The sequence below is a fragment of the Cicer arietinum genome, chromosome 4, assembly GCF_000331145.2.
Source record: "Cicer arietinum cultivar CDC Frontier isolate Library 1 chromosome 4, Cicar.CDCFrontier_v2.0, whole genome shotgun sequence".
Classification (NCBI taxonomy): Eukaryota; Viridiplantae; Streptophyta; class Magnoliopsida; order Fabales; family Fabaceae; genus Cicer; species Cicer arietinum.
In genome coordinates, this window is record NC_021163.2 from 14,488,035 (window position 1) to 14,513,574 (window position 25,540).

At 29.1% G+C, this 25,540-nt stretch overlaps 2 protein-coding genes across 5 annotated transcripts; both read left to right on the plus strand.

Moving 5' to 3' along the window:
* Positions 1–404: 404 nt before the first annotated feature.
* LOC101492310 (zinc finger protein ZAT10-like) lies at positions 405–1,572 on the plus strand (the record flags this gene model as incomplete). The annotated part of the gene is given in 1 exon segment (NM_001279064.1): positions 405–1,572. A coding segment is annotated over 1 exon segment (843 nt). The 3' UTR covers positions 1,370–1,572.
* Positions 1,573–16,882: 15,310 nt separating this feature from the next.
* On the plus strand, positions 16,883–21,561 carry LOC101492642 (phototropic-responsive NPH3 family protein NPY2). Of its 4 annotated transcripts, none has more exons than XM_004496826.4 (5): positions 16,883–17,317; positions 17,895–18,664; positions 18,868–18,937; positions 19,488–20,648; positions 20,843–21,561. In XM_004496826.4, the coding sequence occupies exons 2-5, from the start codon at positions 18,603–18,605 to the stop codon at positions 21,383–21,385; spliced, it is 1,836 nt and encodes a 611-aa protein (XP_004496883.1). In that variant the 5' UTR covers positions 16,883–17,317; positions 17,895–18,602; the 3' UTR covers positions 21,386–21,561. The 4 variants fall into 4 exon arrangements, with proteins under 4 accessions (XP_004496883.1, XP_073223934.1, XP_004496884.1 ...); XM_073367833.1 differs by having other exon boundaries at positions 16,883–17,217; XM_004496827.4 differs by having other exon boundaries at positions 16,883–17,202.
* Positions 21,562–25,540: the final 3,979 nt, after the last annotated feature.

Here is a 25,540-nt window from a genome sequence, read left to right on the forward strand (position 1 = left end):
GAGTCAAAATTCAGAATAATAATAACAATAAAATCTAAAATAAAAATGGTGTTTTACGGGGAGCAAGAAAAAAAAAGGTGTGATTGGCACAGCCACGTATACATCCATTCATCCATCCACAGCTCTATCCCCTAATTGTGATTACCAAAAGCATTACCTTAGTTAATAGTAAGTAATGGTCACACATACATCACACATGACCCATTGGAAAGAAATAAAAATGGAAAGGTAGCGCAGACGTACTAACATAGTTTTGACTTGGAAAAAGTCATCCTTCGTACTCTTTCTCACTCTTCCATTTCATTCATAGTCTTTAGTTGACCGACTTCACTCTCTTTCTCTTGTACCTACTCAACTCTTTACCTCTTCCCTATATAAACACCCCCTACCCTCCTCATTTTCTCAATATCATTCCTCACTCAACAAGCCTCATTTTCTATCTTTTTATTATATCCTCCTACTCTACATATACACACCATCCTATTCGATTAATCATTAGCTTTTATTATTAGTGCTTAATTAATTGATGGCTTTAGAGTTAGAAGCTTTCAATTCTTCTCCTCCCACTAATAGTCCCTTCCCAACCTTCAACAAGGAAGAGATTCGTGAGAGTGAGTCTTTGGTTAAAAGAAAACGCTCAAAACGACCTCGTATTAGTAATCCACCAACTGAAGAAGAGTATCTCGCTCTCTGCCTCATCATGCTCGCTCAAAGCGGTAACAACAGAAACAACAAAAACGACATCGTTTCTCACTTTCACAACCAAATTGAATCTTCATCTTCGCAATCACAACAACAACCATCACCACCATCGCCGCCGGTGAAGCTGAATCACCGCTGCACTGTCTGCAACAAGGCTTTCCCCTCTTATCAGGCACTTGGTGGTCATAAAGCCAGTCACCGTAAATCCTCTTTGGAAACTCCATCCACAGCCTTCAACGACACTGTATCCGTCTCAACCGTCACCGCCGGTAAGATGCACGAGTGTTCAATCTGTCATAAGAGTTTTTCTACCGGTCAAGCACTTGGTGGACACAAACGATGCCACTACGAAGGAGGTATCAATCACAACAACAACAATAACAATAACAGTAATAGCAACGTCAACGCTAATAACAGCAGTGGAATCACAATATCTGAGGGCGCCGCCGCTTCCTCCTCCGTCAGCCACCGTGGATTTGACCTCAATCTACCTGCGCCTCTAACTGAGTTCTGGTCTCCGGTGGGATTCGGAGGTGGCGATTCCAAGAAGAAGAGCGTTAACGTTAACGTCGCCGGAATCGGTGAACAGGAGGTGGAAAGCCCATTGCCGGTAACCGCCAAAAGGCCACGTGTGTTTTTGGTTGAACATGATGATGAAACGGTGTAGCTTAATTAGCACTGTAATTTAATTATTATTATTTTTTTAATTTTAAATTTGATTTGATTGAATTTGTTGTTATCGTGCTGTGATTATGAATCGCACATATTCGAGCACCCACTAGCTAGTTTACCATTTGTTTTGTTTTTTTAATTGGGTTGGGGGAATTTGGATTAGGTTCAGATTTTGTTTCTGTTCTTAATTCACTCTTTATCTGTACAGACAAAATTTGTTCATTGCTAGCTCTTCGAATCTTTAATTCATTCTTATCCATTCAATCTAACAATTTATTTTTGTTATTTAGTGTCATTTAGGTTCACTTTTATATACTTTATTTATTTAGTTTACTTCATACATAGTGGAGTATTTATATTCATTCATTCATTCACTTTTTGTTTTGACAGAAACCATTCATTCACTTTTAACCATCAGTTTTGGTACGGGCATTAATTTAATGTATATAATCTTTTAAATTTAACTAAATTACTTACTACAATAATGAATTAAACAAATGTGATTTATTTAATATAGAGTACATTAATTATTACAGATTTATAAACTGATTCAACTATACGGTAACATTTTTTATATGAAATGCGATACACATGACATTAAATGTTATTGACTTATTGAATAAGAGTAATAAAATTAATTAATTAATCTGATCGAAGTCTCTACTTTCTTGATTAAATATTACTAATGACTTATTGGACATAATTATTTTAGCTCATTATTTCGATTTCACTTTCTCATATTTATAAATATTATTATAAATTGTAAAACATTTAAATCTTCCGAAAGAATGGATAAGGAAACTAAATTTAAACAATATCAAATATTGGTAAATTATTTGAGAGAATATAGTAGATATATATCGACCATTATGATAAAAAAAACATACACCAGCCAAAGTTTGTAAAATTTGACATCACTATAAATTATTTATAAAAAATGAATATTTTATGATATGTCTACATTTATGCATTTTCAAATAATAAATTTAATGATAACAAAAATAATTATAAATTTATTTATATCAAGAGCTTAATTTTAATATCATATCGGTATACTATTTTCTATACTATCAACTATTTTTTGGGTAGGATGTATACTAACTGTTTTTTCTTAAAAAAACATTATTATTTTTAGTTATAACTACAATCAGTTTTATTTATGAATCTTAAATTATTTATAACCAAAGTCAATTTTTTTTAATAATTTGCCGGTGATAATTGACTTTATACATTACATATATCATTTTAATTCGTATATTAAGCCCTATTAGTCTAAATTTATAGTAGTACTATTACATCCTAAACAATGTACCGCCATATATATACTATGTAAATTAGTTGGTGGTACAGGTACTAAACCCAAATCAATTGAACACAAAGATGAATTGGATTGAGTCAAGATGTTTCTCCTATAAAATAATCAAAATATATAGTGGGGGGCGTTTTCTTTGGACCCAAAACATCCACTGCATGCCGCGTGAACAACGCAGGAACAGCAGGAAATGTAATGTGCTTCTTTATAATTGTTTCATTTTGACAGCTTAAATGAACTGTCCAATATTAATGACCTTTATTGAAATTTTAGAGTATTTGATATTCAAAGGCTCACTAACACTAATTATTCTATGAATGAAAATTAGAGAACAAAGAAAAAACAAGGTACTAATGAAAGGAAGCACATAGACTAATTAGTTGTGAAGTGCATCTTAGGATAATAGGTAAGGTGGGTTGAACCGAAACCTTCCCATGTGTTTCCTGCCTTTAATGCACATGTTGGTATCATTATACCGAATTTACAACCGCTTTATCTTGTGGCTAAGGACACTTGTTATTGGGTTGGCAAATCTATATCCACCCACTAATTAATACTACGTATCCACTATCCACACTCTTGTACATTATATATATATCATTTTTCATTTGCATTGCCTTTAATTTAGCAACATAAAATACCCCAAACTATAATTTCTAATTATTATATATATAGTAATTAATATTAAATAATTGACAAACGAATTTAGGGTAGATCCAAATAGATAACCAAGAAAATATATTCAAATTTGGAAAATCTCAAAAACTTTTTATTTTTAATAATTTTATTCTATATATACATCAGTCATTTTATTGAATTTTTGTTTGTATTTTGACTAAAAGAAATATTTAACCACGGGTATATCTTCAACCAAGCTAGGTCATCACCACTTTTAAAGAATAATTATTGTGGGGCCACAACCATAAATTAAAATGATCGAGACACACAAATAAATTATACATTTTTTTTCAATAATAATAATAATAAGATATTTTTTAATCCTATATTTTTTTCATTTGTGTTTAAATAATATGTATTTTGCATTTGTGACCATGCAAGATTTGCAATCGCTTATATTAGAAAAATAGTATTTGCTTATTAGAAAATAGTCAAATACTCGATTTCTTAATTGGTAGTAATTAACTTGTTTGGGCAGAGTGGATAATTGAAGGAATGAGTGCAATAAAGGTACTCTTCGTAGGAGTTGATCTCGTGACTGAGTTGTATTTGGCAAGACGTGTGGGGATGCTTGAACGTGGTACAGTGTACTAATAATACAATCAGAACTAATTAACTAAGCTAGTACGTTTAATTGAGTTGTGAACAACTTTAATATTCCAAGTTCTTGAATGTGAAAGTAGCCTTACGCGTTATTATGTGGCTATATTACAATCCATATGATATGATTCAATTAAGAGGTTATGACTTGAAGGAGTCTGAATCCTTTGCTATGCGTGTCGTATTGTCAAAGTCGGTTCCTTCCAAACACGGTATTATTCGCTAACATATTTTATACTCCTTCTACTTGTCATCTAAAAAATCTACTCTATTCCTCTCTTGCCTTAGTCATAACTATGCCTGCAGTGTCCTTCATTGTTTTTGCAAGATGCATGGTTATAATTTACTCAATAACAAAAAAGTTAAAATAAATAAAAGTCAAAATATATATGACTTCCTGTTAGGTTTAAATATCTTTATATTAATTTTTTAATGTTGTGGGAGATGACCATAATAATTAAAAATAAATTAGTGATTATATTTTTTTATATGAAAAAAACAAAATTAAATTCACTTCTTCAAAAAAAAAAAAAAAAACACTTAATTATCATCCTAACAAACAAATGTGAAAATACGTGTTTTGTTTATAATTAAGACCGAAGCAAGTTAGTGTGATTGATAATTGTAATAATCTAAGTGTGAGTCAATTAAATTAATGTAATATAAGAGATTTGGACTCCATAAGATTAATTCTTTAGGATTTTGGATGGAGATAGATCATTATATCAAAAGTTTTTTTTATTGATTTCTAAGGAGCAAAACTCCTAGGAAACACCAAAAATCAATCAAGAACCGTTTGTCAGAAATTATTTTTGGCAAATCAAGGAACACTTAATTATCTTCCTAAAAATCTAAAAGTATATAGTTTGTTTATAATTAAGACTGAAAGGAGTTAATTTGTGTGATAATTGTTATAATTTTAAGTGAGTTAACTAAATTAATGTAATATAAGAGATTTTGGTGGTTCATATGATTAATTCTTTAAGATTTTGGATAGAGAGATAAAGCAGTCTCTTAGTGGTTTAACCCGTGTCCCTTATTGTTTTTGGTGTTATCGAACTCTCTAACAAATGTTATAAGAACTCATGTTATTCTTGATGAGAGTCTATAAATCGACCTTGATATAATAAATCATGGTTCGAAAGTTTTTTTTTTAACAATGTAGTCACTACAAAAAAGACATTTGATTTCAAATGAGCAAAACCCTTAAGAAACGCCAAAAACCAGCCAAGGACCATTTGGAGGAATGATTGAGAGACACAATGTCGTTAGAAATTATTTTCGACATATCGTGCTAGTCGTAAATAATTTTTGAGGGGTGTACGGTCAGAAAGTGGTTCTAAGCATTAGGCGTGTTGGTACCAATTTTCAATGGATTATATCCTTGAAAACAAAAACAAAAATTGAAATTTAATCATTTTATAATTGTCGCGATAACAAATTTGTTTTAGAGGAGAAGCCCACATCTTCTATTTGTGCTACTATCAATGCTCTGTGGAATGTGGCGAGGAAATTTTCTGATACCGTTGAATAACCCAATCATCCACGAGCAACATAGAAGGGTGGTGTGGTAGCGTGGGTGAAATTGTTTAGTTTGCATATCAATGATTAAGTCTTACATTAATTATGAATAAATTAAATGTTTGACGTATGAGAAAGACGACTCATAAACCCATTGTATTAAGATTTTGGATGAAGACATGTGACAAAATCTCTCGTAGTTTTGAAATATTTGAACCTTTGTCGATATCGTACTCTCGAAATTCTCTAACAATTCTTAATATTGATGGTAGTGCCTTAACTAATTGGGTTGGCAAGATTTGGAGGTTTGGTTATGAGGCCTTATAAGGAGCTTCATATTTGGTTATCACGGTTGGTTATATTGGCCGGTCTAATTTTTTTCATGTTGAAATCAAGACACTCTTTGTTGGGAGGTGGGATTTTGGAAGATGGTTTGCTTTTTTATTTTTGGTATGTGGTGTAGTTAGTTCGTAGTGAGAATAGATCGTTTCACCAATACCTTAATTGGTTGGAGCTCATAAAGAATCAACTTAATGGAAATTCAATTGTTTCTTTTTATATTATTCAGAAAAGTAATGCTTGGTGGATTTTCTTGCCAAAATGAGAGCAATTTTTTTAAAATGATTTGGTCAAATTTTTTTAAAATGATTTGGTCATATTATAAGAAGCACTAATAAGATTATCATCGACCTTACTGACATATGTTTTAGTAGTTTCTATTCCTACAAAATAATTTCTTTATTATTTTATTTTATATTTTATTTTCTCTCGTGTATCTTAAAAAGTCATTTATCTTTTACTTTTTTTGAAAAGAAAAGAGACATCAGTTAAATAAAAATAGTTTTTATATTTAAAAACACTCAATGAGTAAATAATTGAATTTGAACTTATCTTTAGTTAAATGATTCAATAGATTTAATTTATATATAAATTTAATTAATGTATTTTTTTTTTTATAAATACACCGTTTAAAAAATTTGAGGTCATAGACAAATTATTTGGAGAGATTAAGGACAAACTTTAGTTGCTATTTACTAATTTTATTTAGATTGTTCATCAATTACAACATGTCACATGTGTTAAATTTTTTGGCTAAATTTAAATTTTAAAAGGATTATGCTTATATTGTTGACTACACAGTATAGTTTAAAATAAGCTCTATTCACCCTTTTCCTTCATTTTCCTCCAACAACACAAAACTGTAATGTATGATGTATGAGATTGATATTTTAAGTTTCAAGTTAATATATATTAATTTAACAGTATACTAGTAAGATAATATTTTTCTTTATTTAACTGTTTATCATTCAAAACTGGTATAAAGGGGCATATATGAACGTTTGGCCACCTTGTTTAGAAGGTAGTCACAGATTACCATTTCATGGTAGTATACATGAAGGAATCAAATTTTACTATTCAATCAAAAATTGTTATCTCTATTTGGGGAAAATTGGATTTCGTAACCCCTGAATTAACTCTATATCCCCCTTTAAAAAATTTATGTTTGAAATGTCCAAAATATCTTTAACTAAACTGTAAAAATCAAAAATTTGCATCATACGACTACTATTTGTGTTTTTCGAAAAAGTGAGTTTTGTTCTAAAAATTTGTTTATCGGAAATTTCAGGAGGAATCAAATTTCTCGTAGTCAAATTCAATAGTGGAAATTTAGTTTTTGAAATGTCTGAGAGTTCCACCTAGAAATTTGAAATATCTGGTAGTTTGTTTTTAATACCGAACATTTCAAAAATGAAATTTCCGATATTGATTCATAACTACCGAAAATTTCATTTGTCACTGAAATTCCATAACAGTTTTTTTTTTTACATTATTTGTAAAAAAAAATTATATATTTTTTTAGACGTTGAACATTCTCGAGTTCGACCTCCTACACAATCAAATAGGAGAGTTGTAGTTAAGAAAAGAAGAAAGACGAACGAAGAAATGCAGGTGCATGACTATAATAGTCAGCATGAGTTTAAGCAAGATCTTGCGTTTGATAAAAAAAACAAGATCAACAACACTAGTTAGATCATGCGTTTGATGATGAACAAGATCGTACGTTTGATGATGAACAAGATCAACAGCACCAGTTTGAACACAATCATGGATTTATGAACATTTCCCAGACATTTGTAAACGGGATATGGATGAGCTTTTATATCTTCAATGCCACATATGTTTTGATGGATTGCAAATCAAACATCTGGAAACGTTGCATACTGCAAAGCAAAGTTTGATGCTTTGAGAGATACTGATATTATTCGGACGCCAAATTAAGATGAGAACTCTACGACACAATTTCAGCATGTATCGTTGTCTACAAGGTACATTCGTTGGTGTTCCACGATAGTACCGTATTTATCAGAGAGGTGCATACAACATTTTGAGTATACTCAACACATCCCTCCTACACCACTGATGCTCGTCGTACGTGACGTTGATGTTGAATGGAATATGTACAGGAACTTTGTACGATCACTTCGTACTAAATTGCATTCAGTTGTATATCTACATGAGTGTATTGAGGGATACATTCAGTGGTACTATAGGATATCTCATCCTCGGATATTCCCTTACACTGCTGCAGATGTTGTTGTTGGTCCTAGTTATGATGCTCATGTCGGTCCTAGTCCTAGTCATGATGTTGGTCCCAATACTACTAACAGGTGTACACGATGTCAACTAATAGGTGATCTTATACAACATAATTTAGATTTACATATGGATGGTCTTCAAGATGAGATGCATGTCTTATTAGCGAGATCTTTACACATATCTAGAGGATAAGATTATTAGTAGTATTTTTATTGTCTTATTTTATTATTCAGACATATTTGTTTAGACTTATCTCAATTGACTTATTATTCAGACTTTATTATTTAAAGTTATTGACTTATCATATTTATTTAAATGATTTAAAGTTATGTGAATGAATTTTGTTACAATTGAAAACAAGATATATATTGAATGAATTTTGTTACAATTGAAAATAACATATAAATCAAAAGGGTCAATCATCTAACAAAGACATATAATCTGATATGTTTTCTAAATCTAATGAACCCTAATATTGTAGACGTCATACATAAGCTATAATTCATGATGTAGACTCATTTCTACGGTGTTTCTTCCAATGTCATGCAAGTGGAGGTAACAGACATGCAAATTTGAATTTAACTTGAATCCAATGACTTTCATTGACAAAACCAATAATGATAATACAATCACGTGACACGTCTCCATTGTGTGCACCCCTCAATGGGAAAAAAGTCAAACAAAAAGTTTTTGCCAATGTAACAAGAATGAGATTATATTTTGTTGTTATCACATAACTCATATCTAGAATGCTCATCCACTTCTCGTTGGGTTAGTTTTCCAACTCAGTTACAAGTAAATAGTATGTCACTTTTTGCAAACGTTCTTTGAATAATGCATCATATAAATCAGGTTTGAACTTAATCTCTGTATACAACTATCGACGCACAATGCTCTAGTATTCTTCACTATGACCAAGTAAAACAGCAATAACACGATATCCACAGTTTCTATTTGCTTTAACATTAACTATGTTTTCAATTTATAGATGAATTAGAGGAGTAAACTCGTCGAAATATTTCCTAATATTCAAACATAAAAAAAAAATATTTTATATTATTTCAATAAAAATTATATCATGCATGTTTAATCCTATATAAGTATAAATATAAAACAAAATGCAAAGTTTTAATGATGTACCTATTAGTCGTAGTATTTCCTAGATGCAATACTCTATTGGTCAATGCTTCAATAAATCTTTCTTTTTGAGAATTCAACTATGTATCTTAGACGTAGTCAAAAAAAAAATAACATTATTGACACATGTTTGCTCAAATATTTGCAAATGTTCCTCGCACTCCTTCTCTTCAGAACAATAAACAATTTTCATAACTCAAGAATGAGTTCTTGCATATCTTTCTTTATATATAGTGTTTGCATTTGGCTCCAACATTTTTGTTAATATGAAGTTAACAAAGTAAATTTGTTGAAGATGGAAATACAACTTCAATTGCATTCATTAAAATAAATTCTCTGTCAGTCACAATCACCTGGTAAATGAGGTGTTTGAAACAAACAACTCTTTTAGCTTCTCCAATGCCCAACAAAAGGTTTCTTGCACTCACAATCCATATAAGCAAATGCAAGGTTAAATGTCAACCCAGTTGAAATTACACCAACAATTTCAAACAATGGTAACCTATACTTGTTGGTTTTGTAGGTGTTATCCATGATCATTACAAGAGGGAACATGTTCAGCAAAGTTATGGAATTTAGATGCGTCCAAAACATGTCCCTCACAGCGTTGGAGTCTCCATGAGTCTTATTCCAACAAGCATACTTCTCAACTTCAAGTAACTTCAACAAATATTGCATAATAGTTCTAGGTCCTTTCAAATTATTCTTGTATGTGCTTCGTCGCTTGTAAATTTGAGAGATATTAGTCACATTATCTTTATCTCGATCTCTCAAAGATGACAATATGTGTCTCGGTGCAACGTGATACTTTGTCAGCTCGTGAACATGTTTCTTATCTTCTTTTTTTAAGCGTTCCATAAATGCATTATTGTCAAAATTGGCCATTAACTCATGGTTGTGAAGTCCACACATTAAACTAATAATCCATTCTTCAGTATTTATCAATGGTCTCGATCTAATTTTAAACGAACAACCACACCTTTTAGTTGAAGTACTTGTGTTACTTTTATTTGACTTATATTTTCCACCTCTATCACAATCAATAATTAATTTGGAATTCCTTCATCTCTTTTCGGTCTCTGCATAAGATCGAGTAATGATAATTGCTACTCGATTTTGTCGGTCGACATATCTTATCCATGATATGACAACTTCTCGTGACTCAAAAATTTGATCAGATGTGAATGCTTTAGTCAAATTTATACTTACTGGTTGTGTTTTTTCCATCCCTATTTCAAAAAACAAAAAAGTAAAAAAAGATAAAATAAATAAATAAAATACCATATTTTTTAAATTTCGGTCAAATAGAATAACTACCAGATATTTTTAAAATTTGAAATTACCGGTAATGTAAATGTAACTACTAGAAATTTTAAGACACAAATTTCCAGTATTATAAATACTTTACCAGAAATTTGTTGATGAAATTTCCGCTAAAATAATTGTACTATCGAAAATTTAAAATACGAAATTTCTGGTAGTGAAAAATTGTGTACCGAATTTTAATGAAAAAATTTTATGTATCGAAAATTTAGTTGAGGGATGAGATTTTAGAGTAATTTTTTTTTTTTACCATTTACTCAATAGAATTTTTAAGGATAGGATATAAAGTTAATTGGAGGTACCAAAACCATCTTTCCTATTTGGGTGTTCAAGTGGATCTACTTGTTTACAAGTGGCCCATAACAAGATAATATTAATTACATCAATTAAGACGATTAGGAAGTTTAATCAATAATATATAGTCTACATCAAACTTTCTGACCAGAAGTCCGAGACGCTGAAATTAATCTTTTTTAAAAATATGAAGTTTTATTTAAATTTTTCAAGAGATACTCTCTCAAATGCACCAGTTAAAAATTAAACATACGACTACATTTTTAAAAGATTTAATTGTGACACTATATTTATCTCCTCTTTTTAATGATGACATTGATAACCGTTTTTATTTTTGCTGCATGATAACAGTTTTTTATATGAAGTAATGGTTAGATTTATTTTATTTTATTTTCGTTCAAATGGTTAGATTTTATTTTCTTTATTAGGATTTGCTGCGCTGCTGAAAGAGATATGAATCCATTAAACTGGCAAATGGGCCAAGCCCATCGTAAAACGCCTTTCAAAGCATACGGGTCAGTTAAAACTGAGCCCAGTTCACAATAATATAAGTGTTTCTTCTTTCACCTTCAATATTTTCATATATACAAAAATAAATTGATAAATTTAAATGTATAAAATACACTTTTAAATTTATTAATTTAGATAAATTTTATAAAAAAAATTTAAAGACATAAATGAAATAATAAATTTTCATAATATAATGTCTCACCATCAAACATTAGATAAGTATAGAAGCATTCACATGACTCTAATTGCATGTTATTTTTTATCTTGAGAGAGTAAAAAAATGTTTTCAAAAACTTAAAATAGATTTTGGTTTATTTGAGAGTTTTTTATTAAAATTAATTTTGTCTCTAGAAATAATTCTAATTTGATATTAGAATTTGTAAGTTTTATCTCCAATTTTATTTTTGGCAAAAAAACTCAAAAAATAAACATTTTTTTTACTCAATGAAAAATAAACATAGTTGAATAGGGATTAAGTGTAGGGTTATACATACAAACTTTCAAAAGAGTTTTTTAGTTTAAGAAAAAAATAATAACCACCCACTACCTTCATATCTATACTTACACCCCTCATTTTACCTTTTATTTTATAAACAAAAAACAAAATAAAAATAGCGGAAACACTACCGACAAATTTAAATTGTTAAACTTTTTAAACACTAATTACTTTTTACAAAAGTAATATTTTAAAAAACTCAATTTAGGATTTTTAAAACACAAATATGTTATGAAAAATACGACTAAATTTTTTTAAAATATTTTTGAGTTTAAAAGAAAATTTAAACTTTGACTTTGACAACATTATTTACCCACTAGCAAATTAAAATTGAAATATGGAACACAAATTAAATCTTGTGGAGTAGGATTTATTTGGTATTTTACTCAAACTATCCATTACTCCACTAATTTTTCCATGAAATTAAAATATTTTATGGATTAATTTGTTCATAACTAGTCAATATACAAATATAATTATTCACAAATTTATCTATGAGATGACAATTTTATTAAAAATATTGTCTCAAAAAAGATGACATTAATGTGAGATCAATGTGGATAAGCTACACTTTAATTATAGTGTCTTATCAAAATATTTAACGACAAAAAATTACACATTATTTTAATTGTTGTTTTACAATGTTAAGAATGTATTTATTAATTCATAAAATTAATAGATTAATTTAATCTACATTTATAATTTCAATGACCATTTTACATATTCAGTCAAACTATATACGATGTTTCCAACGATACTTCTAAAGTAACTCGAGGGTATGAAAAGTTTTGCCATTTTGGTTTGGGTACAACTTTTACAGAATCAAAAGCAAGTTGAAAGCGCACAGCCAGAGAGAATAAGCAGCCCATGAAACCCCTATAATTGGGCTGTTGGTGTCCATTGTGAATTTCCTATTTTTGTTGATTACATTGCGTCCATATCTTTAATACTAATTTATTTTATTATTAGTATGATTTGTAGTATTAATATCAGTTTATTATTTTAATATGATATTTTTATTTACTTAGATTCAAGCATAATTAACTTTTAATATGTTAGTATTATTTGACTTGTATATTTTTTTTGATATAATATAAATATATAACAATGTATTCATAAAAATTATAAAAAAAATATGTTAGTATTATTGACTTAAATAGATGACAACAAATACGATTTTTTAAATAGTCTTTTAATAAAAAAATTATAAAAAAAAATCAAATTATATGTTTTTTATTTTATAGTTGGATTGAAATGTGAATCACCAACCCTTTACCAAAAAATATTAGTTGCTAAACCTAAATAAGCCTAATAAAGTGGTTATATAAATACAACTCTATTAGAATTTGTAAAGACATCAATATGGAGGAGTCTAAATTTGAATTTAAAATTCTCTACTTCTCTACGGTTTGAAATGGGTAACTCTAATAATTAAACTATTTAACTAAAACATCTTTTGAAAAAAGTACAAATTATTAGAGGATTTTTCTCTTTTGAATCGAATGGTTAAAGAAAAAAAGTTCAATGTAAATCCTTGCTAGGAACAAACAACGTTTTATGCAATGGCAACGCGTGCTATCATTCAATGATGCTTATAAAGCTATTAGACCAATTACATTATGTGCCAAGATCTCAACTTTAAAGATAATAGCCATAATTAGAGTATCATTTCATGTCACAAGTTTGCAATTGTATGATTAAACATTTTGAAACAATCTCATCTGACATTGTTTAGATCTCAATTAGATGTTCAGCTACTGTCTGCTGACATTTTTTTTCACTCTACCATACGATTATATGTGTATATTTTTATAATTTATAATAATATGCTATAAATCTCTTCCAAAATAATAGATAAATGTAATGCCAAATCTATTTAACATATAATTAAACTTCATTCTAATTCCGGGATTTAAATCTTAAGATTTTTTTTTTCTTTTAACTAAATTATTTCAATAACATTTATAATTATGTATTATGATTGTTCTACTTTTCAAATATTTTTTTACTAATTGCAACAAAAATTAAGAAGGTTAAATATTTTTTGATCTAGATGTGAAAATAGTTTATGTAAAAGTATAGTACACTTTTAACAAATTTATTACCACAGTTATTTTTTTTAGTATCCTTGAATTTTGTTAGAGTATCTTATAATAAAGGTCCAAATAAATAATAGAGACCAAACACACAAGATAAAAATAAACCAATACCAAAATATGTATTTTATGAAAGGATTATATTTCAGTTACATAACACATAGCAAATCATGAATAAACACACTAAAATATATTAATTATCAATATATTTTAGGAGGTTGCTTTTACATAATCAATATTATATATAAAAAATACATTTAAAAATTTAAATTATAAGAGCAATTATGTGTATTGCACGAGTCATTTACGTGTAATTACATAAGGCATGCGAATTATGGCACTCATAGACATAGAGATCAATTAAATTAAATTTCCGTACAAATTTATCAATCTGGTTAATTAGTACACGATGAATTCAAATTGCGATGACAATTTTAATTAGTCTAAAAAGGAATCAATAGTACCATTTGCTAGCTAATAATATCATTCTTAATTTATACACAAAATCTGTAGCATTAAACCGTTACTGGATTCTCACACTTCATTATGATTACACTGTTCCCCCAACCCATAAATCCCTTTCTCTATGTGATGGGCAGAAAAATCTTGAGCAAATTGAAAATTTCCACACATTATATAAATAAATTAAAAAATTTCCACAAAAAATGGTCCTTGTCACTATCCCAAATCAAGCTATTTATTTATTTATTTATTTTGTCTAAACATTACTGCTTGAAAGAGATTGATTTTGGCAAAGATGGATAAGTCAACATGTTAAAGGTCAAAATTCATGTATAGATGGACCCTTTTTTCCACAACTATATATACTATCATAACATTAACATGGTTATATTCTTTTGAGATTTCAATGGTTAAAATTAGGCAATGTTGGGTACTTTTTGGTATAAGGCATTGACTAATTATCCTTATTGGGAATTTCACAAGAAAAGTATACATACGATGTGTTTGGACAAGTTTATATAGACAACCATCTTTGAATTTGAACCAACTTAATCTCAAAGTTAATGGAATCAAGTGCTACTAAAGGAATATACCAAAAAAAGAAAAATATTTATTTCAAGGTGGAATATTTAGTATTTGTGTCCATACAATCAGCACCATGTGTAAGAGTTTAGTTTAGGCATCTTCTTAGAGAGAAAAAATTCAAAATGGGGACCTAAACATGTGCATGAGTGAGAGTTATCGTTTAAATAAATGTAGCACTATTATCGGGATGTGTTCAAATGGGAATATGATATATTCTTTGGTGTATCTATTTTCTATGATACCCAATGTAATTCAATTTATTAAAATTGTTTATGTTGGATTTTTTAAACATTTTTTGTCAACAGGTTGAAGTAGTCAGTGTAAAGATGTTGGACTCAATATATTAGTAAAGGAATAATCAATTATTACTAATTAGTTTTCTTATAATTTAAAATATCAATGTTGACTAAACTTTTTAATGTATGACGACATTTTAGTGCAATGACAATACCGTTGGTTTTAGAGAACAAATAAATTAAAAGATCATTTTTGTGTGGTAGCATTGAGCTTGCATTATTACGTTTGCATATATCTTTGAGACTTATCACCCTTTCGAGTGACACAAATCATTAGCAACATGATCAATATCATGATAAAGGTGATAGCAATCAAGTAATCTTTGCATAGTGCATCCCATTTTATTTTTTTTTTCTTTCAAAATAATAAACTCAGTTAAAAAATCACACATACAAATGTGATATCTCATATTTAAATAATTTAAAATATAATATATTTATTATAATTAATATCAACACTTATTATTTAAATTGTACTTTACAGACACATTTTATCAATTTATATACTTAAAAATAGGGAAATTTATTTTATAAAAGGTTGTTGATTAATAGGTTTAAATATCATTGATGCATGATTTTACATTATTTATAAAAAGAAAGACAAATATTACTAAATTTTTAACACTTTGAACTTCTGTATTTCTCCATCAAACTATTAAATCACCTTATCATTTTGTTATATAGATTGATTTTGTTTGTTTCTTTGATAAAATGTTTATTGTTGATTTTCTTTGACTCAAATATTTATCTAATTTTTTATTTATTTTATTTTATGTTTTAGGAGTACTATTATTAAGAGTATAGCATTAAACAAGAAAAAGATTGACAACAAAATATTTATAAGTGACGAGCAATTTTTACCTTGAAAATCAGTTTTGTAAAATTGTAAACGGTCCAACCTAAATTCTAATAACTACAATGTATTGCTCAAGAATGGTTAATCCAAAAAACAAACTATTTGAAAGCCGAGTTACTTCCCATTTATCATGCTCTGAACTCTGAAGCTGATGAGAGAAAGAAGCTTCACAAATACTATTTGTTTATCAGATTCTTTGAATGTGATTTCTAAAATTTCTATGAATGTCCTTCTTCACATTATTTTAAACATTTTTTGTAATTTGTTTGTTATATTTGCATGCTGCAAGTCGGCTAGTTAATTAGTTCATGTACTGTGCATTATAAATACTAGCCTAAAAATTTTAGATATCAAATAATATAGCTACACACTTTTGGTTGGCAAAAATTTGGACAAGAAATGTAATAATCGGGATTTTGGTGACAAGAAGTTATTTTGGAGTTTATTATAGATAGAATCAAATTTAAATCTTACTGGTGGTTGAAAGCTAGAACTAAATGTATTGATTTTGAACTAACTATATGCATACTTGAAAAGAAATGAAATAATCCCAGTTTAGTTGGTTGTAATGTGGAGGTACAAAGTAAAAAATAACTTTTGCCAACTGTCCAGTGATGAAAAAGACTTGTGTGATGATGAAAATAAAAAATAGAGAGAAGATTAGGAGGACTGTATAGGACGGAATTGTGCTGGCTTTGCTGAACACTACACTATACTCTATTCTATTCTATGCCTTTTATTTCATCTCAACTCAACCAACCAACCGTGACATTATTAATTACCTTCATTTAATTACTTGTATTATTTTTTCTTTTGATATAAAAAGGTAGTAATAGCAAAAATAAAAGCTGAAGTGTCAGTTTTGGCGTGCATAACTTAGTAACGTGGGTGGTGTCTTGTGTTTACTTTGTTAAGTGTGTTTCTTGTGTTTGTGTCTCACTGTTTTTACCATCCCAGAAATTGAATGTTGTGGTACATACTTTCTCACCCAAAATTTAACACACAAATGCATTAGGAAAGTGTTTTGTTTGTGTACCAAAAGGTGGCAAAATAAATAAATAATGGTAATGTTAAATGCTGTGAGTCTCACAAAACATTTCTTAACTGTTTTCTATTTTGTGTGCTTTTGTTGAATGTGTTGGTTTCTCTTCTTTACCCTTCTTCTGCTTTTTGTTAAAGGTGAAAACTTTATTACTTGAATATACTCTCATGCATGTTTTCTCTTACTAATGGTTTTTTTAGCTCTAAATTTGAAAAGGGTTTGTTTGTGTGTGTTTATTTTGATGGGTTTTTTTGGGTTTTTTAAGCAATGACTAAAATGGGTTATGCTTGTATTTGTTTATTTTGTGATGAGTTGGGAAAAAAATTGAGTCTTGGGTGTTGTTGGGATTTACACGGAGAGTAAAGTTTGGTAGTTGTCATTTTGATTTTGCCAATGGATCTAAGGAATATTTTTTACATGTGTGGTTGAGATTTTAACACAACATAGTGTATCAAGTTTTGATCTTGCCTTAACATTATTTTAGTAGATTTCTGTGTTGTTGTTACATTCTGAGATTTCAGTTTGAGTTTTGTTTTTATGATATTATATAATATTGCAACTAGTTGATGTATGATTGTTCATCAATTAAATTAATATATCAAACTACATATTCGTGATCTTGTTCATTTATTCCATACTTGGTAAAAGATTCTTATTGTCTACGGTTTTGGTGGTTTTTTTCAACTGATACCAAGATGCTGTTTTCGGTTGCAGGTTTTCAAACTTTCAACGGTAAAGATATTAATTATGAAAAAAGAAATAGAAAAAGTTTATATATAGATAGATATAAACATGTTGGATTTGGAACTTGTAGCTTTTAAAGGTGGTGTTGTTGTTGGTGGTATGGTATGAATCTTTATTTAAAAAAACAAAGAAACAGTGTAATCAGAAAGTGAAGGATAAAGAAATAAGGATAAAGTGAGGTGGAGTCAGATTTGTGTGTGGTGTTTGTCTTTGGTTTTAGAATTTTTTAGTGCTGTTAGTCTGTTGGCTATGTTCCCTGAGCTGACTCGGTGCGCCCGGACTCCGTGGCCTTTGCCGCCGACCAAGGAAACAATCTCTTGTTGGAGTCTCTTACCATTTAAGAGAACCTTTGCTTAAAAAATTGAATTAATCCCAATCTAGACCATTTATCATTCTCTCTCTCTTATTCAGCTTCTGCCTTGTTTGCTGTCAAGATTCGGTCATACTCTTTGGTATTTAACATTGCTCCCTTTAGAAACCTTTCTTTTCTCTCTTAGAGCTAAGAAGCTTGGATACATTTCAGTGTTACTTGATCCTCATAGTTGGTGTTGTCTTCTCTTTTCACTTTTGGGATATATGATGGAATTAGGACTCAGATATTGAGTAGTGGTGAAGCTTTTTTTGTTTTAGTCATCATTCATTATCGTCTGAGAGGAAAGTAGATCTTATATTGTCAAGATGAAGTTTATGAAACTTGGTTCCAAGCCAGATACTTTTCAAACTGATGGAAACAATGTTAGGTGAGATTATATATTTTCTTTTAGTACAGTCACTATGCTTTAATCTTTATTATTAGTCTTCTGAATTTTATGTTATTGTTAGAGTTACATTTGTTGATATGTTGTTGTTTCACCTCACTATGAATCTATGATGTTCATTCTCCCAACAGTTTCTTTTTCATCACCTTCTTTTCGGTTCACAACAAGGTACCTTTCATGTGCAGGTATGTGGCCAGTGAGTTGGCATCAGATATCATTGTTAGCTTAGGGGATATGAAGTTTTACTTACACAAGGTATGTTCAAACCTATTAACCTTATCTTATTTCCGATTCAAAATTTCCTTATTGGCTTTTAATGATTTCTATTAGTCTCAAACATTTATAGCAATTTGTGCAAAGTTATGTGTTAAATACAACTCATTTTTTATGTTTATTTCCCTTTGGAGTTTTGAGATTTTTTTGTTTACATTTAATAGTTTCAATTTTTTGTTCCTTAACCTACCTGTGATAACAAAAGATCCTGGTGACAAATATCTCAATAAACACACACTTTGCTCTGTGATATTAGGGAATCATAGTGCATAACCTTAATAGGGCGCAGAAATGGAAATGACTATTATAAACTTAGTTATCAAAGTCTGAACTAAATGGCAAGTTTCATGTAGAATGAGTTTAAATTTGGCTAGGTTTATGGAAAATCTGGTTGGAACAAACCATTACTTGAAATTCTCTGTAGGGGTCGGGGAAGATTCACTCATATAATAGTTACAAATAAACAGCTAAACCAATTGAGCCATAAGTTTTCATTATATGTTACTGATATTCCAAATCTATTGATGTGTAGTTTCCTCTCATTTCGAAGAGTTCTCACTTACAGAAGTTGATCTCCCTCAGTAACGAAGAAAACATTGACGAAATCCAAATATCTGACATTCCCGGTGGCGCAAGTGCCTTTGAGATATGTGCTAAGTTTTGCTATGGCATGACTGTTACCCTCAATGCATACAATGTGATTGCTACTAGATGTGCAGCAGAGTACCTTGAAATGCACGAAACCATCGAGAAAGGAAACCTTCTTTATAAGATTGATGTTTTCCTTAGCTCTAGCATTTTTCGTGGTTGGAAGGATTCGATCATCCTTCTTCAAACTACAAAGTCAATGTTATCCATGAATGAGGAGCAAAAGGTGGTCAATCATTGCATTGAATCTATAGCAAACAAAGCGTGTGTTGATGTATCCAACGTTGACTGGTCGTACACTTATAATCGAAAAAAGCTTCCAGAGGAAAACGGGGGAGAGTTGAAACAGAATGGAGTCAGAACTCGAAATGTTCCAAAAGACTGGTGGGTTGAAGACTTATGTGAGCTTGAAGTTGACATGTACAAATCTGTGATTACAAGTATCAAAATCAAGGAACTTCAATCTAATGATGTAATCGGTGAAGCCTTGAAAGCCTATGCTTATAGAAGGTTGCCAAATTTCAGCAAGGGTATGATACCATGTGGGGATGTGTCGAAGCATCGGTTAATAGTTGAAACTATCGTGAAGTTGTTGCCTTCCGAGAAAGGCAGCGTATCGTGTAGGTTCTTAGTCAAGTTATTGAAAGCTGCCATTTTTGTAGAATCAGAAGATAGGATTAAAGAAGAACTAGTGAAGAGAATTGGACAGCAACTGGAGGAGGCTTCTGTAACCGATATTTTGATTCGAGCACCAGACGGGGAGATTACAATGTATGATGTCGGTATAGTACAGAAAATCGTAAGGGAGTTTATTATAAAAGACCACAATTCTGAGATTGAATCGGTTGGAGGTGGTGAAAAGCCAGGGATTTTATCAGATGCTTCTAAGCTAATGGTTGCAAAACTCATTGATGGATATCTTGCTGAAATCGCGAAGGATCCTAATTTACCATTGTTGGATTTCGTTAATCTTGCTGAGTTAGTGTCCAACATTTCGCGTCCTGCTCATGACGGTCTTTACAGGGCTATTGACACTTATTTGAAGGTAACTAACTGTTTTTGGAAAGATAATTCTTTGATTCATTTTGCATATACCATTTTAATTTCAGCATTGAAAATGTTCTTACATAATTACATTGTTGTGTATCTACATTAATATTTTAGCCGTTCCACACTTTTAAGAAAGTTGTATGTGGAAGTAACTAGTTCATTATTTCAATTTGCTTCAAAACACTACAGGAGCACCCTGCGATCAGCAAAGGCGAAAAGAAGAGAATATGCAAGTTGATGGATTGCAGAAAGCTATCCGTCGATGCATGCTTACATGCAGTGCAAAACGAGAGGCTACCGTTGCGAGTAGTTGTGCAGGTACTATATTTCGAGCAAGTCAGAACAGCTGCATCATCAGGTACTAGCACTCCCGACATAGCTAAAGGAATCAAAGACATGAGCAACGGATCCAACGGTAGCTCGAGGTCCGGAACAACCAATCCGGAAGAAGACGCGGACGGTGTGGCCACGGCCGAGGAACTAAAGGCGTTAAGAAAGGAACTTGCAACACTAAGACTAAGTAATGGAGAAGCTAAACCTAGCATGGACAAGGCTGTAATTGGGAAAATGAAAGGGTTACTCAGGTCAAAGAAATCATTCATAAAACTATGGGCAAGTAAAGGTGGACAAGGAGAAAATAGTGGTTCAGATTCATCTGAGAGTGTTGTTTCTGCTAATCCTGAAGAAGTTAAATCTACACCATCAAGAAATAGGAGGCATTCAGTTTCCTAAAAGTAGTAGTTGCTTCATTTTCTTGGCTTTTCTCATGTTGTTTCCTTTCTTTTCTTTCTTTTTTTGTTAGTTTCTTTATGTTTAAGGGAACATCAACACTAGTGGTTTAACTCTTAATTAAGTAAAAGTACATATAGTTTAAAGTAGCAAAATTGTGAAGAATGGAATTCATGTAATCATGCCATGGCATTTTATCCTATCAAAGTAGTTGTTTTAAAAAAGAAGAGAATATGCAAGACTTTTTTTTACTTACCAAAAGATTAATTAATATAAAGTAGTGATTAGTGAAGGATATGATTTGGTGATATATTTGGGATTAGTTTTGCTGGTACATGAGTGAGTTATGTGATTTGTTTCCTTCATTGAAATTGAAATATCTATAGTGATTGAATGACGGGTTATAAAATTTTAAATACTAGTAACTCTTTAGAATTTTTAAGGGAGAAATGCTTATATCAATTCATCAACCATAATGTTTAAAAGAAAATCAAGAATTTCAGGATAATAGTAATGACAAACATTACATATAATTACAAGCGAATATTCCTATGGACCACTTATATGTCTATTGTGAATTATGCTTAAAAATCATTCAATTTTTTTTTTAAATTTTAAAGACTGTCGACCAAAGATTTAATTGGTGTCATTTCGAAAAGTTGAGTTTTCGAGAAATAATTACATTTTCTTTTATTTTTATTAAATCATCATCAATTGTAATTAAAATTTAAATAATTTATGAAGCAGTCTACCGTAAAATTTGTAAATAATTTAACTATGAGCAACTCTATTAGTTTAGCCTTTGATAAACTTAAACTCTAACGTGTAAGTAGAGTGTTGAGCTAGTAATTGTCTCCATTTAGTGGTGTTTCCCACCTCACAGGCATAGTGAAGTCCCTTTATTGTTTTGTCTACCGCAAGCTTACCATCGCATTTAAAGATAAATTTAAGTAAAAAGTACATCTATTGAGTTTAGATGTTGATTAATTCATGTATTTTTTATTTTCTTGTATTTAAGGTTGGATGGAGAATAATTTTAACCAATAATTATAGCTCCATACTTTTTTAAGTGATCATTTGAAAATAAATAAATGAAAAAACAATGTAGATAAGTTAAGAAACATTAAGAAACAAAATCACATTATGAAAAAATAGCGTTGAAAGTTTTACAATTCAAAAAGAACTATGATAATTAGATAATATTGGTATAAAAAAATTGATATAAGCTTTTAACAATTATAAATAAAAATTTTACATTTTCAATATAATAAAGTTTATTTCAATAAATATAACAATAACATAGTTAATATTATGATATATGTCATGCTTGTATTAGGAGAATAGTTAAATAATTAATGTATATACTATTACCCTCCAAAGTCCAAACATACTTATAAACACCCATTGAAAAAAATATTTGTCAAATATAAACTCGTATACAGATTATAAGATACATTTATTATTCTTTATTCATATCTACTCTATTAATACTATTAACTTTTATTGAAATATAAAAATTAAGCATTAAATATATCTACTTATAATGGACGATTTACGAAAAACAACCTACAAAATATATACATTAACTATATCACTCACCATTTTTAATATATATATGTAAAAACTCAATAAAAAAATTGGTGCCCTTATTGAGTACTAAAAGTGAGTAAAATTACATAGATCCAATCGAAGTTGAACTATTTAAAATAATTATTTTGATAAACGGGTTAAAGTTATAGGATTTCACAAATATAATAAAATTCGTAGTTAGTTGAATTTAACTGTTCTACTTATCTAAATATAAAAAGTCATATTCATTTATTTAACAATAAACGAGTTTTATGATAAAAATCTATACAACCATTAATAAAAATATTTAATATTTAATATGTTTTTTCCATAAAAACATAAATTTAAAAATAAAATAAACAAAAAATTATTAAAAATAAACTGTCCAATAAAAAAATAAGAAATTCATCATTCAATTCAACTTATTCGTATAATCCGCTAACTCACACTCTTCATAACTTGTTAATCCACACTCACCTTAATTAGCCTAAATCAATGCAAAATCGATAAAAATTAAATTTTTAAATTGCATATTTTGAATTTGGATGAATTAACAAAACAAAATTGTCCTGAATCCACCAAAACCCGACTGATGGTCAGATTGAACACCACCACTAATTTCAATCAATTTTGACAAAAAAAAGCTATAGTTGGAGGACATGAGGAGTTACTGTGTAACACGTGTATCAACATTGTGGAATGCACTAGTAGATTCTTTGAAGATTCATTTTCTTTTGTTTTTTTCACAATTGTATAGAGGAATTAGTGCAAGTGTGATTTAAAACGAGACTTACAACTTACACTATAAACAGAAGAAAAAAAGGAAAATAAACAACTCAACTGTGTTGTACCAATAAAAGGGTGACATGATGCAGGTGAGTACTATGAAATAGTATATTTAACTATCCCATTTGTTTAATTACTAGAAAAGTACACAAAAAGAAACAAAATTGGTCCCCTAAAATCTACGTAAACATGCTTTAAAATTCACGTCACTAACATTGATAATTACCGCCGGACATCCATTAACCGCATACCAAACTCTTGTAAGGTGGATTATTTATATAAGACTTGTTATTTTCGTCTTTTATTATAAGGATTCATAGTATTTTTACTATTATTAAAAAAAGTTAAAAGAAAAGTTAATGTATTTATTTTATTTGTTAACGTTTTTTCAAATAACTTTTAAATTTGAATATGTTAAATTTTTATATTTTAAGATAAATTAATAGTATTAATAAGAGATATGTTTGAAAAACAAAATGCATTTAATTAATTGAAAATGTGTCAATATTTGAAAATAATTTTTTTTAAAGAGTATTTATAATTAGATACATACTACTGTAGAATGAAATATAGACAAAATAGACAACTGAAAAATTGATATACTTGTCTTAATTTTTAACTAGATACATCAATTTTTTAACTATTATTTTTATTTATATTTCGTTTTGAATGAAGTATGTAATAATTAATTATAAAATTAATATACCATTAAAAATTGAAATAATAAATAAAAAAGAATAAACTATCATTATAATAGATGTTATCACTTTTATTTTTGACTCAACTAAAAATTTAAATTAGTTCTCAAATTATCTAAAAGTCAAACAATTTAATCCATAGCGTCATAATGATCACATAATATTTTGACAGTAAATTATATTTTTTTTAGGATTTTTATAAATAATAAATTATATTTTTTTAGAACTATTTTAATAATTTAAAATTATAATTGAATCGATTATAAAATAACAGTGTAATATATAGTTTTAAGAGAGGAGAATTGTGGTTTAAAATAGTTCCATCTCCACTATAAGCATATTACTGTACTTTATTATTAGTAATATTAACATTTATTGTTGCAGCAAAAAATTTAATAAAACAAAGATTACTATGCCTAGGGCCATCATAACTGTGCCGCGGCAGAAAGTTTAATAAAACTGAATAAATATATTAATAATAATGGAAGCAATAGTAGTTGCTGCTGATCATGCATGTAACATTTAATAATATACCTGTCTGTTAACTTTAGTTATAGTTGAGAATACTGTGAACTAAAATCATAAATCCATATTTAGCGTTTATTACAAAGGACTGCCAAGTGTTTTAATCCAAGCCGTAAGGGTCATCGATTATTTTATTATAGACAAAACAATTACGAAGATAGCAAAATTTTAAAAATGAATTATGAAATCGTTCAGTCAAAGAAGAAAAGGAAATATTTAAATTATATAAAGTCAAAAAAATGATAATTTCATAATTTAAATTGTATAATTATGTGATGTTTTTAAATTTTATTTTTCTTTAAAAAAAGATAATTTCAAAATTATACACAACTAAGTTGGATTAAAGTTGTAATTAAGAGGGGTGGTTTGAAATCAAATAACCAGAATGAAATGACTTCAGCTAAAGGTGAAAATAATGCATATATCGACAGAGACATATATGGTATAGTCTATTACAGATTTATCTTTTTTGTTATATAAGTTAAGGTTAAATCATTTTTAAAAGCATACTAATATTTAGTTAATAATGCAAACTATACATGGAAAAAAAATTAGGTTTACCCTGACTTACTAAATTGAA